The sequence below is a fragment of the Humulus lupulus genome, chromosome 4 (genome assembly GCF_963169125.1).
Source record: "Humulus lupulus chromosome 4, drHumLupu1.1, whole genome shotgun sequence".
Lineage (NCBI taxonomy): Eukaryota > Viridiplantae > Streptophyta > Magnoliopsida > Rosales > Cannabaceae > Humulus > Humulus lupulus.
The window spans coordinates 189,230,051-189,246,155 of NC_084796.1; the positions used below are offsets into that span (position 1 = coordinate 189,230,051).

At 28.3% G+C, this 16,105-nt stretch overlaps 1 protein-coding gene and 1 long non-coding RNA gene across 2 annotated transcripts; both read left to right on the forward strand.

Annotated features, from left to right (window-relative positions):
- Positions 1-4,300: 4,300 nt before the first annotated feature.
- LOC133829333 (low temperature-induced protein lt101.2-like) lies at positions 4,301-8,285 on the forward strand. Its single transcript, XM_062259129.1, has 2 exons — positions 4,301-4,381; positions 7,985-8,285. Exons 1-2 carry the CDS (start codon positions 4,301-4,303, stop codon positions 8,066-8,068), a joined length of 165 nt encoding a protein of 54 aa, XP_062115113.1. The 3' UTR covers positions 8,069-8,285.
- A 1,420-nt stretch (positions 8,286-9,705) lies between these two features.
- Positions 9,706-10,837, forward strand: LOC133829334 (uncharacterized). Its single transcript, XR_009891695.1, has 3 exons — positions 9,706-9,974; positions 10,084-10,281; positions 10,407-10,837. It is a non-coding gene; the product is annotated as an uncharacterized LOC133829334 (long non-coding RNA).
- Positions 10,838-16,105: the final 5,268 nt, after the last annotated feature.

Consider the following 16,105-nt stretch of genomic DNA (forward strand, 5'->3'; position numbering starts at 1 on the left):
TTTAAGCTTTGTTTTTAATTATAGGGTCAATTTTGCTTGTAACAAAAATTACATTTTTCATAAAAACTCTTATTTCCTATAAGTTTAAGTGAAAAATAATTTTAATAAAAACATATTTTCTAAAAGCAAAATTGACAATTTAATTAATTATATAAGCTTAACTTTTATTCATAATAATTTCTGAGAGTTATTTTCATTGTGCAATTTTTGAGAAAATCATTTTTATATCACCAATAAAAAAAAAATATATATATGTGTATTTTAATTTTTCTTTTGCTTGAGGACTAGCAAAACTTTAAGTTTGGGGGTGTGATAACTCTACAAAATAGAGTTATTTTACCATGTTTTACATGCTAATTGTTGCTTAGTTCATGAGTTTTTAATTAACTTATTAAGTTTTTATGTAATTTTTAATTTATTAGTCTTATTGTAGTTTTCTAGATTTTTATATGTTTTTATAGATATGTTATTATAATATGTTGTAGTTTAATTATTTAAAATTAGTATTGTTAGTTTGAATGCTAAAAATATGATTTTATTGAAATTAAATGTTATGTAAATTAAATTTTAATTAATGTTTTCATGGGAGTTATATGATATATTTTATTAATGAAAATATTTAATTTTAATTTAGTTTATAATTTATTGTGTAGGAAAATTATTGCCCTTGAAAAGCAAGAAAATCAAAGGAAAGATGGTAATTTTGAAAGAAAGTAACAAGAAAAATGGTGTTTCTCCAAAAGCCCAACCACGTGAGGCCCACTCTAGGCCCAACCCGTGGCCCCCCCTCCAACACCCAACCACCACATTGCTGCCATTTCCCTTATTGAGCCCAACAAAAATGCAATTTGTCCCTTTGTCCCCTATGACAAAAATGCCAACTTTTTACCCTTTTTCCTACACATTTTCACCACAACATCATCATTACACCCTATAATTTACCTCTACATACCATATTTATTTTATTTAATTAATCTAATCAATTTAATTAATTTAAATTGATTATTTTAATAAACTCACTTTGGCTATAAATATGGACTTTCAAGACCATTTTTGGGGTGCTTAATTTTTTGGTTACCATCTTTTTCTCTCATTTTCTCTCTACCATTCTCTCTTCCATTTGGGTTTTTCAAGAGCATTTTGCAAGTATGTATGTCATTTATTTTGTAATTTCTATTCTAGTTATGTGCTTCTAATCTTTTTCATAAGATTATTAAGATCATGATGAAGCAACTTGTAACTAGGTAATATTTATGTTGTATGTTGATTTCCCTTGTAATGCAACAAAGTCTATGGATTTTTCTTCTTCATATATTTCTTTCATCTTAAATATCTTGTATTTTAGATTGTTAGAACATTTTTACACTTTGTTCTTCATTAGTGCATAAACATAATATTCTTTGTGTAAGATGTGTCATTAAATTGTACACATCCATGCTTAGAACAAAAATATTATGTTTTGCCTTATAAATAATGTTCATTGATTTATTTGTTATTTCATTAGATTGATTTACACTAAATGCTTTGAAATTATAATTTTGAAAAGTGAAGAAAAATCCTATCTTTTTATAAGAAAATTGTGCTTAAAATTATAAATATTTTTGGAAAATGATAGTTTAAATTATTTTAACTATCACTAAAACTTGGGAATCAATATACTAATAAATATTATTAAACTTACATTTTGTGGATTCTAGTATCTTAATAATCTTTTCTTTTAATACTTATTTTCAACTCATTATTGGTTTATTTTCATTATCTTAAAAAGCTTTATTTTTCAATATTTCATTTTATGTTCATACTATTAAAACTCATCAATCTTTGGAACTAGGTTAGAATTTATTACTTTTTATTTAAAATAGTTTCATTTTCGATTTTAGACAACTTCTTTGGGTTCGACATCCTTGCTTACGATCACTATTCTATATGGACGATTCGTGCGCTTGCGATATATAAATTTTTAAACATACCCGTTTAGGGTCCATCACTGATCTATGGTTTGATTGTCTGTCTTTGTTCTACTCTCAGAAGTAAAATAGTTTTTTTTATTCCTGTTATAATCAAGTTCCTTCTTAATATGTTCTTGAACTTGATTCACAAGGTCTGAGGTTTAGGTGGGAAGTGCAGTTTCCAAAAAAAAAAAATGCATACAAAAATTTGGGCATAAAAGTAAAGATACAGAGTTTAAGCATTTAGGATATGAATGCTATGACATTTGCTTTGGAAAAACAATAGGTTATATAATGAGAATAATAAATATAAAGAGGTAGGGTGTAGTTTCGAGAACTGTTCTTGTTGCATTATATTAGTAGTACACAATAATATATATATATATGTATCATTTATGTGTAATTTTACATGTATACATTTATAATATATAATTTTGAGCAATGTTAGATGTATATATACAATATTACATTCGGATGTACAAAATTACTTAAATGGCCCCAATATCCAGAGTTGTAATAATAATGCATGCTATATAACTTGAATTTCAGCTACTGATGTAATTATATTTATCAAAATGATTCAAAAGACAACTAAAAACAATAATGAGCATGTTAAATAGAAAAGCATTTTGTCATAAAAGAAATTCCATTGTTTGAAACCATAGGTACTATATATTAATCATACCCAATTGGCCTAAAATCCTATTTAGGATGTTCCACACTACCTTCCTAAGTTTATACGCACTTAGGCACACTATATGTGACCACAAAGCATGGAAGCACTGCCTTTGGATCCAAAACGAAAAGCACATCTGTGCCATCGGATTGTTCGCCAACGTGGAATGATCCAACGATAGAATGAAAGCCACCTCCTTCATCATTAAGTCCATGTTCGTCCAAACGAGCAATACGACCTGCAATGACTTTACATACTACAATAGCTTTCTTTGCCAAAATTCCATTTGAACGACACTCATCACTACTAGACGACATGCTTTCATGAGCTTCTCCACTCTGCTCAAAGAATGAAACTAAGCCATCCTCGAGTGAAAATTTTAAATTCAAAACTCTACAAACACCACATCGTTTATTTTCACACGTGTAAGAAGACGATTCCTTGGATCCCAAGGAACAAGAAATTGTCGTTGCATGCAACTGCAAAAGCTCATTCCCACCATTAGCCTGTAAATCTCTGTCCGAACGGCACGTCGTATACCTGTATTTTTCAAACATTAGAAGAGTATGTAAACTGTGACTCACTCTTAGTATTTTATCGATTTTGAGGCTTGTTTTGTGAAGCCAACCTGAGTGGATTGTATTTTCCACGTATCTAAACAAAGGGCTTCCTTCCAAAACCTCTGAAACCATATTAACAAGCCATGGAGTTGGAGAGAAAACAACTGAGTTGAAATCAAGTTTTTTTAAGGGTTTTAACGACTTGTCGTTTAAACAGGAAGTGGGTTTTGGTTTTTTTGAGGATTGGATACCGGATGTTGGTTTGAAACATCTTACACTTGTGCTTGGATGACATGCCAGGATTGCTATGGTGGCTGCAATTAGACACTTTTCATCCATGGAAATTATTATTATTTTGGGTGAAAAATGACCAAATACATGTATTTTTCTTGTTATAAATTTTGGCATATTAAAATGCGTCCCAATGAGAAGACTTGCTCATTTTAAAACATAAATTATGGAGCTAATTTTTTTTTATTATATACATAAATGGTCACTAATTATTAATATTCTTAAACTTTTCTTTTTTACTTCCTTCTTTCCAATTGACACTCTCATATCTATAAATGCCCATAAAATATATATATGGAATAAATTTTATGGATTTGAAAAATGTACCCAAAATTAGTAATTTAAGAATATGAATCAAAATTAGTGCATTACTAATATATGATTGTATACATTAATAATTATTAATAAAGAAAGTAGGATTAATTGTGTTTCTTAGTAATCTTTCTACAAATATTTGTTACCTTTAATATGTTATTCATTATGGTACGTATGAAAATGTTTTCCACTAAGTATAATAAAATAAAAATGTAGTATTTTCAGAAAAAGAAAAAAATAGCAGTTTGACTAGTGCATGGTACGTGTCTGATTTTCATGCAACGTAGGGGTTCAAATATATTAGCTTAAATAATTGCTTAATTGTCTCATCTCAAAAAAGATATATGAAGCTCATCAGCTCACACCATTCAAAGTCTTATATTCCATCAAATAGGCCACTTTTTTCAGGTTTAGTTAGTTATTAGAAGAGAATAAATCGATATTCTAATAAGTTTGATAACTATAATTAATTTATAAGCTAATAATAATAGATAATAGAGTTAATGAAAATGGGATCAGATGCATTCTTAGAGGTGATTTTGGCCATCTTTCTTCCTCCTGTGGGTGTCTTCCTTCGCTATGGCTGTGGGGTAATAATTTTCATTCTCTCACTCACTGAACCCATATATCATGATTAACTTATTTGCTTTGTATGTATGTATGTATGTATATATACAAAAATATGGGAGTTTTTTTAAAAAAATCTTTTATGGCTTTTTTTTAAATGTTTTTCTTTTTTGTCTATGAGTTTCGTTTTCCCATATGTTTGTATAAATTTGTGCTTATGCTATACATTAGTTCTTAATTAAGTTTTTTAAAACTGAGAGGCTACTTTTGTATTTTTTTTTATCCTTATTTGTTTTTTTATAGAAAAAATAGTATTTTTTCACTTTTTTCTTTTATTTTTTAATTTTTTTAATCATTTTTTTCCATTAATTATATTGTCCTTTAATTTTCTCTTTTTTTCCCTTCATTTTTTAACATATATATTATATTTTTCAATAATAGATAATTATATATTTTTTTTATTAATGCACTCTTTTTTTACAGGTTTTTTTACTATATGTAAAAAAAAAAATCAAATAATTTTTTTCAAACTTTTTCTTTTTGTTGTTTCTTTCTTCTTCTTTCTTTTTTTTTTAAGTTAAGTAATTGGTTACCTAATAAATTACCTATATTTATATATATATATATATATATATTCAAATGTGGATGTTTCCATTGGGTAAACCATTACCATCTTTGGGGTAACTAGTTACTTATATTATGGGTAACTGGTTACCTAATAAATTGTCTTTCACACACATATATATATATATATTTTAAAATATGGATGTTTCTATTGGTTAAATCGTTATGATCTTTGGGGTAACCCGTTACTATAACCAGTTACCTTACCAATATTCTGGGTAACATTTACAATCTTTGGTTACCTATATTATGGGTAATCGGTTACCATGAGGATAAACTTTTATTATCTTAGGGGTAACCAGATACTTATATTATGGGTAACTGGTTACGATAATAATAACTTGATATCATTTTAGAGGTAACCAGTTACCATCTTTGGGGCTACATTAATGAACATGAACTAAGCTAAATAACACTTTGTGGTTCTATACATGATCTCCTAGATTAATCGATAAAATGAAAAATAACTTTATAGGGAAATGAAAAAAAATGAAGGAAACTATCAAAAACCAAACACAATGGGAAAAAACGAGGGAAAGAAACAAACAATACTCCTTTTGTGTAAATTCTCAATGAAACAACTCCACCTCCAAGCTTGTGCACACAAATGAAAACACTCATACGGGCAAGAGAGTGAATGATGATAGTGATCTATAGATAGATAAAAGAATAACATGCTTACGTGAATCCAATATGTAACCAATATGTTACTATTGACTCTTGGAACTATTAACCTCTTCAACTCACCAAGCTTAGGTGGTAAAAGTGAAGTCTATTTATTATCACGGTGGATCTAAGAAAAATGAAACAACACAAAAAAAAAAACTAACAAAATTTATTTGAACTTTTTTACGTATAGTAGAAAAAACTATAAAAAAGAGTACAATAATAATAAAATATTATGTGATATTAAAGTATATAAAATATATGTGAAAAAAAGAAAGAAAATAAAACGAAAAGAATAAGAAAATAGAAGGAGAAAAAAGTAAATAGAAAAAAATGGATGAAAAAAATGAAAATAAAGGAAGAAAAATGAAAAAATAGAAAAAGAAGAAAAAAAGATGAAGGAAAAAAATGGTTAGTGAAAAATGAATTAAAAAAGGGAAAAAAATGAAAAAGTGAAAAGAAAGAAGAAGAAAGGAAAGGGAAGGAAAAATAATGAAAATAGGGGAAATAGAAAGAAAAAAAACAAATTTGTATTTAAAATTAAAAAAAATATAACTATCATAAAAAAAATATGACATAATTAAATTTGTTTGAAAATATATGGAAAAGAATCCTATAAGAAAACAACTTTCAAATAAATAAAAAACTATAAAATTGTGGAAAGTTAAATACTCCTATTTTTGTAAACCTACTTAAAAAAAGCCATAGATATAAAAAATCCCATAAATATTCTAGTTTATCAATTTACAATAAATTTTAAATTAAACTCTCAAACTTTCTAAATATATATATATATATATATATCATAATTTTTTGCTTAAATCTAAACAAAATAAAATAAAATTGTTTTGATTCATTTTTTTCCAACCTAAGTTCCAATTAGAGAATGGAGAATTGAACCCTTCACTTTCTCTTTAACAATCAATAGAGTCACCACCAATCCAAATACATTTATTTGTTTAAACCATAGTTTTAGATATTTGTATATACTTTTTAACAATACTTTGCACAAAATTATATCAAAGATAATTATTAGAATTTGAATACCTAATAATAAATACTAAAAAATTTAACTCACAAATCTTAAAATATATTAATATAATTATAAAAATATAAAATTGAGAAAAATAATAGACTTTTATTATAATTTTAATTTATAGATAATTGACAAATAAAAATTTGTTATCATTATTAATGTCAAAATATCGGGCTTTTTATCATATCGTGCTTTTGGGCTAGTTTGTTCGTGATTTCGTGTCGTGCCTTCGGGCTTGTCGTGCCGTTCCGTGCCAATTTTCAATTCGTGTCGTGCTTGGCCCAAGCCCATATTTTTTCGTACCGTGTCGTGCTAGAAAGCCCAACCCGTATTTACAGCTTTAGTTCCAATCAGAAAATATATCTCATTACATTATTTAGTTTTACATTCAGTTGATAAGTTACGACTCTAGTTTTTTTTACATGTTGGTGTTCATTGTAGTTACAATGAAACTCTTGCACATTTTCCAAGAATTCTGACTAATTTAAGGTGTTGAAAATAGGATTCTAGACTTCGAGTACCATCACAAACGCAAGATTTTGTTTAGACCCTGTTTTCGACATTTTAAACTATCTAAAATTTTGTTAAAACATGGGAAAGATTTGTTATAACTACAATGAACACCTTTATGTAAAAAATCTGGAGCACGGTACAGTACAACTTTAGCACCATAGTCGTTTCCTATATCTTATAACAATCATAAATAAATTATAATTTTCGTTTTTAAAAAAATCAAATCAAATAAAATCTCATCTATATATATAGGCTTAAATTATTATTTGAAGGCTTATTTGTAGCAAAATCCCAATTTAATTTGTGTTTTGCTGTTAGGCTTCTAATTTTAATTTTTTATTTAATCAACTCCCTCATTTTATAAAATTAAAATTGATAGGTTTTTTTTTCACTTTTCCATCCAATTTTTCTTTTAGATTTCTATTTGAATCTTAGATTTTAGCAAGCAAAAAATTTCTTAGAGAAAAGAGTAGGAAACATTGAAAAAAAAATTCTAAAATTTAATAAGTGACTTTTTTTTAATATGTATTTATAATTATTCTAAATTTTATAAAATTATACTTTGTTTAAATTTTATTTTTTCTAAAAATAATTTCTCAATCTTTTGTTTGAATCTAAACAAATAAAATCTTTTAGATTTTTTTTTTCTCTCCTAAAATTCAAGATTCAAACAAAGATAAAAACTAGATTTTTGTAGTAAAAATTCTCAATATATATATTTATCCATTTTCACTTAGTTGTGCAACTTCAAATTTTGACATTAGATTTTCTGAATTATTAATTGCAGGTAGAGTTCTGGATCGATTTGTTGCTGACCCTGTTGGGATATATTCCAGGAATTATATATGCAGTTTATGTATTAGTTGGATGATGATTAGGTTAGGTTGCTTTTTTTTTTTTTTTTTCTTTTTTTTGTCCTTCAAATTCAAATTCAAATATTTATTTAATTTAGTGCTATAATATGTTAAACATTTTCTTCTGTTATGTTGGATGGTGACATATATATGTATTTTAAAATTTTGTTTTTGTTTTTTTCATATTTATGTGACCGTTTTTCTGTCAGTTTCCTCATCAAACGTATGAATAAATTAAAACCCCTTCACACACATGGACTCACTCATACGCCTACAAAATAATAAATAAAGCATAAGTATATAAATATTTATATATTTTTATATGCACATACCAAATAAAGTCAATAATTGATATTTCAACTAATCTTGTGTTTAAACAAAGTGTTAAGTTAAAAGAAAAACTGTTAGCTGAAAGAGATAGCTTTCAGTACATATGCATAATTTTATATATATATATATATATATGGGTGCACTCTTAATGGTTACTACTCATAGATAGTTACTTTAATATTAACCATTGAATTAAAATCAATAGTTCATATTAACCATTGATTTTTCAAATTTTTGGAAGGTTTAACTGATGGAAAAAAGTGTATTTATTATAAAAATATAATATTGTAAATTTTTCATTTTTTAAATATATGTCAATTTTTAAATATAGCTAATGTCTCTCATTGATTGGACACAACATTAATTATGGGAAAAGAAAAATTACTAAATTCGAAATTAATGTAGGAAAAAAAATATTTACTTGTTAGTGACTTGCTATACCAAGTCACTATGTTATCAAATCATCATAATTGTTAGTACCCATCTATGGGTAGTAACCATTGAGAAGTCTTCCATATATATATATTTATATTGTTGTTTGAGGAAAATATGTTTATAAAGTTTGCATATAATGTGAGTTTTTAAAAGTATACTAATACATAGATTATGTTATACATTGTAAATTCATGATAAAGAAAAGTGAATATAACTTAATATATTACAAATTTAATAGTAGATTTAAGGGCTTGAGCTTGAATCATTCTAGCATATAGGCTTAAGTTCCCTCAATTTTTAATTTGTGATTTTTGTTAAATACCAATAAATTTGATTAAAAAAATAGTATTAAGCTCATCTTAAAATATTTTCTGACTGTTACTGGAATGCTATCAATTTTATTTATTTATTCAGAAAAATTGATAATCAATTTACAAATCAAGAAATAATATTTTAAATCTCATATATGTAAAAAGATCACCAAACCATCTAGATTGGAGAAAGCTTAATTTACAGACATGAACAAAAAGCTTACTTCTAGTTCTAGATTCTTAGTGCAACACCTGATATATTGAGAGGTCAATCATTTATTTATATTTATATATATAAATATAGATATATATATATATATATAAGCATCTATAGAGCAGCAGGCCAGAAGGATAGAAAATGATTGCATAGGCCATAAGTAACATTATTAAACTGATCTTTGGTCTGTAGTATTTAATGAAACTGGGGTCCTCCGTTGCCTAGCTGCTGGTATCTATCTTCGTATATATATATATACTAGTAAAGAAAGACACGTGCAAGGCACGTGTTCAGTTTAGAATTAGTTATGAATGTAAATATTGTAATAAATAAAAAATAGACATTAGCCATTACCTTTATGGTCACCATCATTTTTTCATATTTATTGTTTTTATCAAAGAACGGTTTGATTTTTATTTTTTGTTTGTTTTTGGGACAAATCTTGCATTGTTTACTCTTTTCTTAGGTGTTTTTATTTTACATATATTGATCTAAATTATGGTTCTGTTAGATGACATTACATTTTCTGCATTGGAGGAAGATCCATAGTTCCTCAAGATAAGGGAATTTCTTCAGGTTTTCTGTACTGATCAGAGTAAAACATTCTAGTTATATTTCGGAGACTGCGAGGTATAAAATAAAAATTAAGCTCTTTTTCTAATTTCTCTCTCTCTATATATACAACTTATAAATATTTATATCTTTTTTTTAATTTATTATTGGTTTGTGGACATTAAAGGTTGGCTTTAATCTTAAAGAGTTACAAGAAGTTGGTATTCCTCCGCCGGTCGAAATTGAGAATTTAGAGCTGAAATGTTTAAGAGTTGAAGAATCATCAACCTATTGTTCAAGTCTCTTTGATGGCCTGCTCTGGAGTTGTCATCCGAAGAAAATATCTATTTCCTCCGATTCCATACTCCAAAGAAACTGCGCAAAGGTAAAACAATATATACATATGTACTTGAATTCACTTTGATTTAAATTATATATCAAGTCTCATTGTTCATATTGAATGAATAATTAATTTATTTACTTTTTTTTTTGTTTATGTATTTTGTTTAGATTCTACATGAAAAACTATTATTGGCGAGAGCAACAAGGTCGAAATGCTGCAATTCTCTTAACAGAAGATGTTGGCGGCATGAGTTGAAAAGTGTAAGCATGGAGATCTCTCAATGGACGGAGTTTGAAGATGAGCTGCGGCTTCTTTATTGGGACCAGTTGCCGCGCACATGGCCAGTGCTTGGAGATTTCGATCAAGTATTCTTCCATTTGGTCTGGGATTAATTAATGGACTAAAATATATTGTAAAACTATTCAACAAATGGAATGTTTGTAATGATACTTACGACTCCTCAACCAATATTTGTCCAAATTATCCCTACTGAACCAATATTATTTGAGGCTGTAACTATCTAAATTTAAGACTATTTTATATATATATATGGGATGGAATCAAGCATCATGAGAGTAAACACTCATCTTCTAGACTATCTAAGCATCATGATAACAGATCATCCAGGTCCTTAAAACATTCTGATTACAGATCAAAATCTAAAGAGAGCCTCTGTCACGTTTCGATGACAGATACAACCCTTCAGAGTCTCATGACACACATGAAGATGGTAACTCTTCCATCAGCAAATATTATCGATCAGATAAATTTCATGATGAGGAGAATTGAACCAGGGACCACAAAATACAATGGGACAGTTCCTGCTTGCCATTCCGGTAAGTGAAAATATGTTCTCTTTGCCTTCAGCTTTATTATATAATATATAATGTTTATCTATTTGTAACGTTGTACTGAATGCGAAAGGTTGTGTACTTTTGAAAAATACTGTTGAAAGGATGTGTATTTTTGAAATGGTGCGAAAATTTATTTACCATTACTGTTAAATTGTAATTCTTTTTTTAGCATATTCTCTTAAAGTCGTAACAAATTCTGTTAAAACATACCAAAATCCGTTAAATATCAAACACCGTTAGATAACCATTTATATAATAGGTAAGATATATAAATGTCTGATGTATACGAAATTACAGATAGACTAGGGATAACTGAAAAAGATTTCATACACTATGTATGTAATTATATAATAGCTTTTCATGTAGGGATAGGGTAGTAGTAGATAGTAAATATATAAATGCACATAACTTCCTCATCCCATGACTTGTATATATATATATATATATATATGTTTTTTAACAAATCTCTGATTCAAGCAAAAGCTTTGATACCTTGGTCATTGGCATAATTATTTGTTTAGGGACAAAGATTCCCTCACTTGGGTTTGGATGACCTTAGTTTATGTATTAATTATAATTATTTTAGAATAAGAAAGTAAAAATGTTGTATTGTGTTAACATTATTAGCTGCGTGGGCCCGAGAAGGGACCAGATTCAGTAAAAATAATTAACAACCAAAGAAAGTAAGTAACATTTTTGCATGCAATGTCTCCTCAACTCCACCCACTAACTCCCAAGAGGATCATATCATACATTTATAAATATAGTCATATACACACACACACACTTGTGTTTGCTTGTCTTAGTGGGCTTCCTCTTAGGAAAATGACACCCAATTATTTATAGGTCATCTTAGATTAGTGCATCCTTGCTTATATTACAAACAAAGCAAAAGTCTTAAAATAAACACAATAGGATCAAAAGATATATCTCCTTTTCTTTGCCACTTCAATTGTTCATTCTTAGATATGTCTTCAATCCTAAACAAACAAAAGCTAGAAAACAAACACGGCTTATATGTACTTTATTGTTGCGCTAAGGTATATATATATATATATATATATATTGGTTTGGATTTTATTTCTTGATGTGATGAATTCAGCTCCATCAATAATTAGATTAATCAAACGTTATTAATGATTATATATAAATAAAAAGTGTATTAACTTTAAAACTTACGTACATAAATACATACAAATTGATTAGGAATACATGATGCTACAAAATCTAAGCCAATATATATAGATATATTTGAGTCTTTACAAAGTTTTTATGTTTCTCTTACTCTATCTCTCTTGGGATTATAAGGAACATGAGTATTAGCATAGACAAGCATGAAAACCATACCCAAAATTGCTTTCTTTTGGGGTTATATCTCCATTGGCAAGAAAGAAAGAAAGACTAGTATTTTTGTGGTTCTTGAGAAGTGGGGGACCATAGTTGATTTAACCAGCCCACTAGTAAGTAGTGACAACTCACAATCACAAATAACAAATATTAGTGTAGATGAGCTATTCTTGACTAGAGCAATATTAGAGAAAATTGTAACAAATTTTATAATCACTCACAAATATTATGTGATTATTGATACTTAAATTTATAACATTCTTTGGGTTATATATGGAATAGAAGTATTATAAATTTTCAACAATAACCAGATTTTTGGTCACTAGTGATTATGAAAATTATAGATACATAGAGTCATTCAAAAATTTATTTTTTGGTCTTAAATTCCTGCATTTTCCAACCACTAATTTACTTAAGCACATGTTAAGTTTGAAAACTAGACCGTGGCCTGTATATATGCAAAGCCACAATAAATTGATTGCATTGAAACTTGATAAATCATTGAAGAAAGAATCTATTTCACGAGAATTTTGGGATCAACAAAAAAAAAATCTTTAATATATGAAGATCCATGCATGGTCTCAAATCTCAATGGTTTTATAAAAAATAAAAAAAACTAATGAAAATATGAAAAAGTGATGGCTTAAAGGGTAAGTTTGAAGCATATATATTCTTGGTTCACTAAACCAGCTTAATTAAAAACACGTAGCCAATGTTAAATATATCTCAAGGCTCTTGTTCTTGTATAGTATAAAAACTGTTCAATTGGGTTCAAAATCAAACATTAGACAGTAATAATTGACAACAAGCTCAATGATTTGGCATCTTTTTAATGTTTTTATTTTATATTATATTCTTTTTAGTTTTTACCATGAACAAATTTGGGCTATTGTGACTTGCTCAATTGCCACCCATTTTAATAATGAGAGTGCTAAGGAAATTTTTTATTACTCTCTCTTTTACGATATTCTTTATTCATGTATGACATATAAATATTATTTAATTTTTTATATTTTAATATTTTTTTATATCATTAATAGAATATACATGTAATTTATTAATTTAAGAAAATACGAAAAGATAGGGTATTATAGAATGTATTTAGCATTTTTTGTCTTAATAATTTGACCTTATTGTATCCGGACAATTTGCTCATTTGACCAATGGAAGGCCATGCATTAAAGTCGTATAATTCAGAAAGTAGCCAAACAGAAAGTCATAGTCTTTGTGGGATTAGGATCATTCAGTTGGATTAAATGATTCATCACATTTATGAGCTTATCTAGTCGATTTTTTTTCTATTATTACCAAATATAATAATGGCATATACAAATTATAATGTCTGCTCAAAATTATATTTGAATATCTGCAATTAGATAAATGGGCCAATTCTTTATAGGAATTTTTTTTACAAAGTCTATATAATATATAAATATATATAATATAGTCTCATGTCTCACCGGCAATTAGGCGTGTACAAAAAAACTGCTAATTTGTCCCACCCACCCAACCAACCTATCAAAATATTCCCGCTTTAAACCCGCCCATTAAAAAATCCACTGAAATTTGGTTGGGTTGAACCTAACCAGCTACTAGATGGGTTGGGTGCGGGTTGTAATAATATAAGGTGGGTCCAACCTATGTCCGCTACATTTTTTTGTATATATATTTTTTAATAATAATCTAAACTTAAAAATACAACCCATAAATAGTTCATTGAAAATTATAAAATTTGTGACCATTTTAATATTGGATTTTGATATGTGAATCATATATATACATATTTATATTAGTCAAAATATTTAGTTTTTTTTGTAGAAAGCTTTCCTTGCTATGAGATTAATAGTATTAACTTAAGAATTAAGAATTGTATATAAAAACTTGTTTAGGAAAAATAAATGAAAATATAAATAATAGTTTAAATATTATTGAAATTTTTCATAAAAAAAAACTCAAATTATGGAAAATTATCAATGTGTGGATTGATAAGTTTAATGCCATTTATAATTTGTATAATTTAAATAATTATTATAATTTTTGTTATGAAGTTTTAAATTCGTTTAAGATATGATAATATTTTATCAAGTTATTATTCATGATAACATTGATGAGTAAAGAATGTATAAGTTTGAACTTTATAGTCTATAATTTTTTGTTTTTTTTTTAAATATCATAAGTCGATAGTTTTGAACTTGAAATCAACTCAACCCGCCCATAAAACCGTACAAACCCGCCCATAAAAAACCACCCAAACCACACACTTATTGGGTAATTATGGGTTGTGTTTTTCTAAAATCGCCAAATAAAAAAACCGCCCAAAACTCGTCCAACCCGCCCGCCGTGCACCCCTACAAATAACTATAATCTATAACGGACTATTTGGTATGATGTTTAAGTTTGTGAGAGTAAAGTTAAAGGTGGTTTAAAATAAGGGAATGTGAAACTCAAGTTTTAAAGGGGTTAAGATTACCCTTAAATCAAGCTAAAAATTGAACTCACTTGGAAATACAAACCCCAAGTCATTTAAAATAAATTTACCAAACATAATTTAGATTTGACATTCTCATTCCTACCAAACCAAAACTCCATACTAACACAACTCCTAAGGGTAGAGTTCATGTGTGTGAAACAACAATAAAAGAAATTTTATAAAAACATATTATTAGATATTTTAATAAAGTGTTATAAATCAAATATCAACTGTAGGAAGATATGCTCTGCTAGGGTTCGGGGACTCAGTTTTCACTGACGCCATGGCAGGTCGCGGAAGGCCTCGCAAGGGGATATCTCGGAGCTCCGGTGATAAGATTTCTCGATCGGCAATGCAAGGGAAGCGAAAGGCAATTGTTAGAAAGAAGAAAGGGCCAACGTCATCAGATGTGGTTCTCAAAACTAAATCTATGGCAAAGGTTCTAGGTGTTGATGCTCTCTCTGTTTCAGAGGAAGAAAACGAGGAAGATGTGATGACTTTACCAGGTGATTTGGAGGTGCGAGCTATTGAGGATACTGCCGAGGTTCTATCTCCGAAATCATCACTCAATCGTTCGAGATTGGAAGAGGAAACACGAGCAGATTTCAGGTCATTCCTGGAGGCAACCAAATTCTATGAAACTCAATTGAAGGCTGGTAAGAATACTACTCCTCCAATTTTACATCCATCGACATCTTTAATTCAAAATTTGAATGGGAAATTCAAAGATTCAGCAACTGAGATTCTCCCTAAGGGGTCTGCAGTAAAAATTGAAATGGCGGATATAGAAGAGGAGGTGTTGTATTGGAAGGCAGGGATGGTTTGCTATGTTCTTGGAGCGAATCCGCCTTTGGGTCCTTTTGAAGGATTTGCTCGTCGGATTTGGAAGGATAAGGGGGTTGACAAGGTAGGAGTGCTGAAACCAGGAGTCTTCATTGTGAGATTTCAAGCAATCAATACCAGAGATGAGATACTAGATGGAGGATATTTGTTTTTTGACAAAAAACCTGTAATAATGAAGCCTTGGGATCCCTATACCGATTTTCAAAAGGAGGATGTATGCTCGGTGCCGACATGGATATAGTTACATGGACAAGAATTGAAATTCTGGGGGGAGCGATCTCTTTTCAAAATCGTTGGGCAACTAGGGACTCCATTACAGGTGGATGATATTACGAAGAACAAGGAGAGGCTC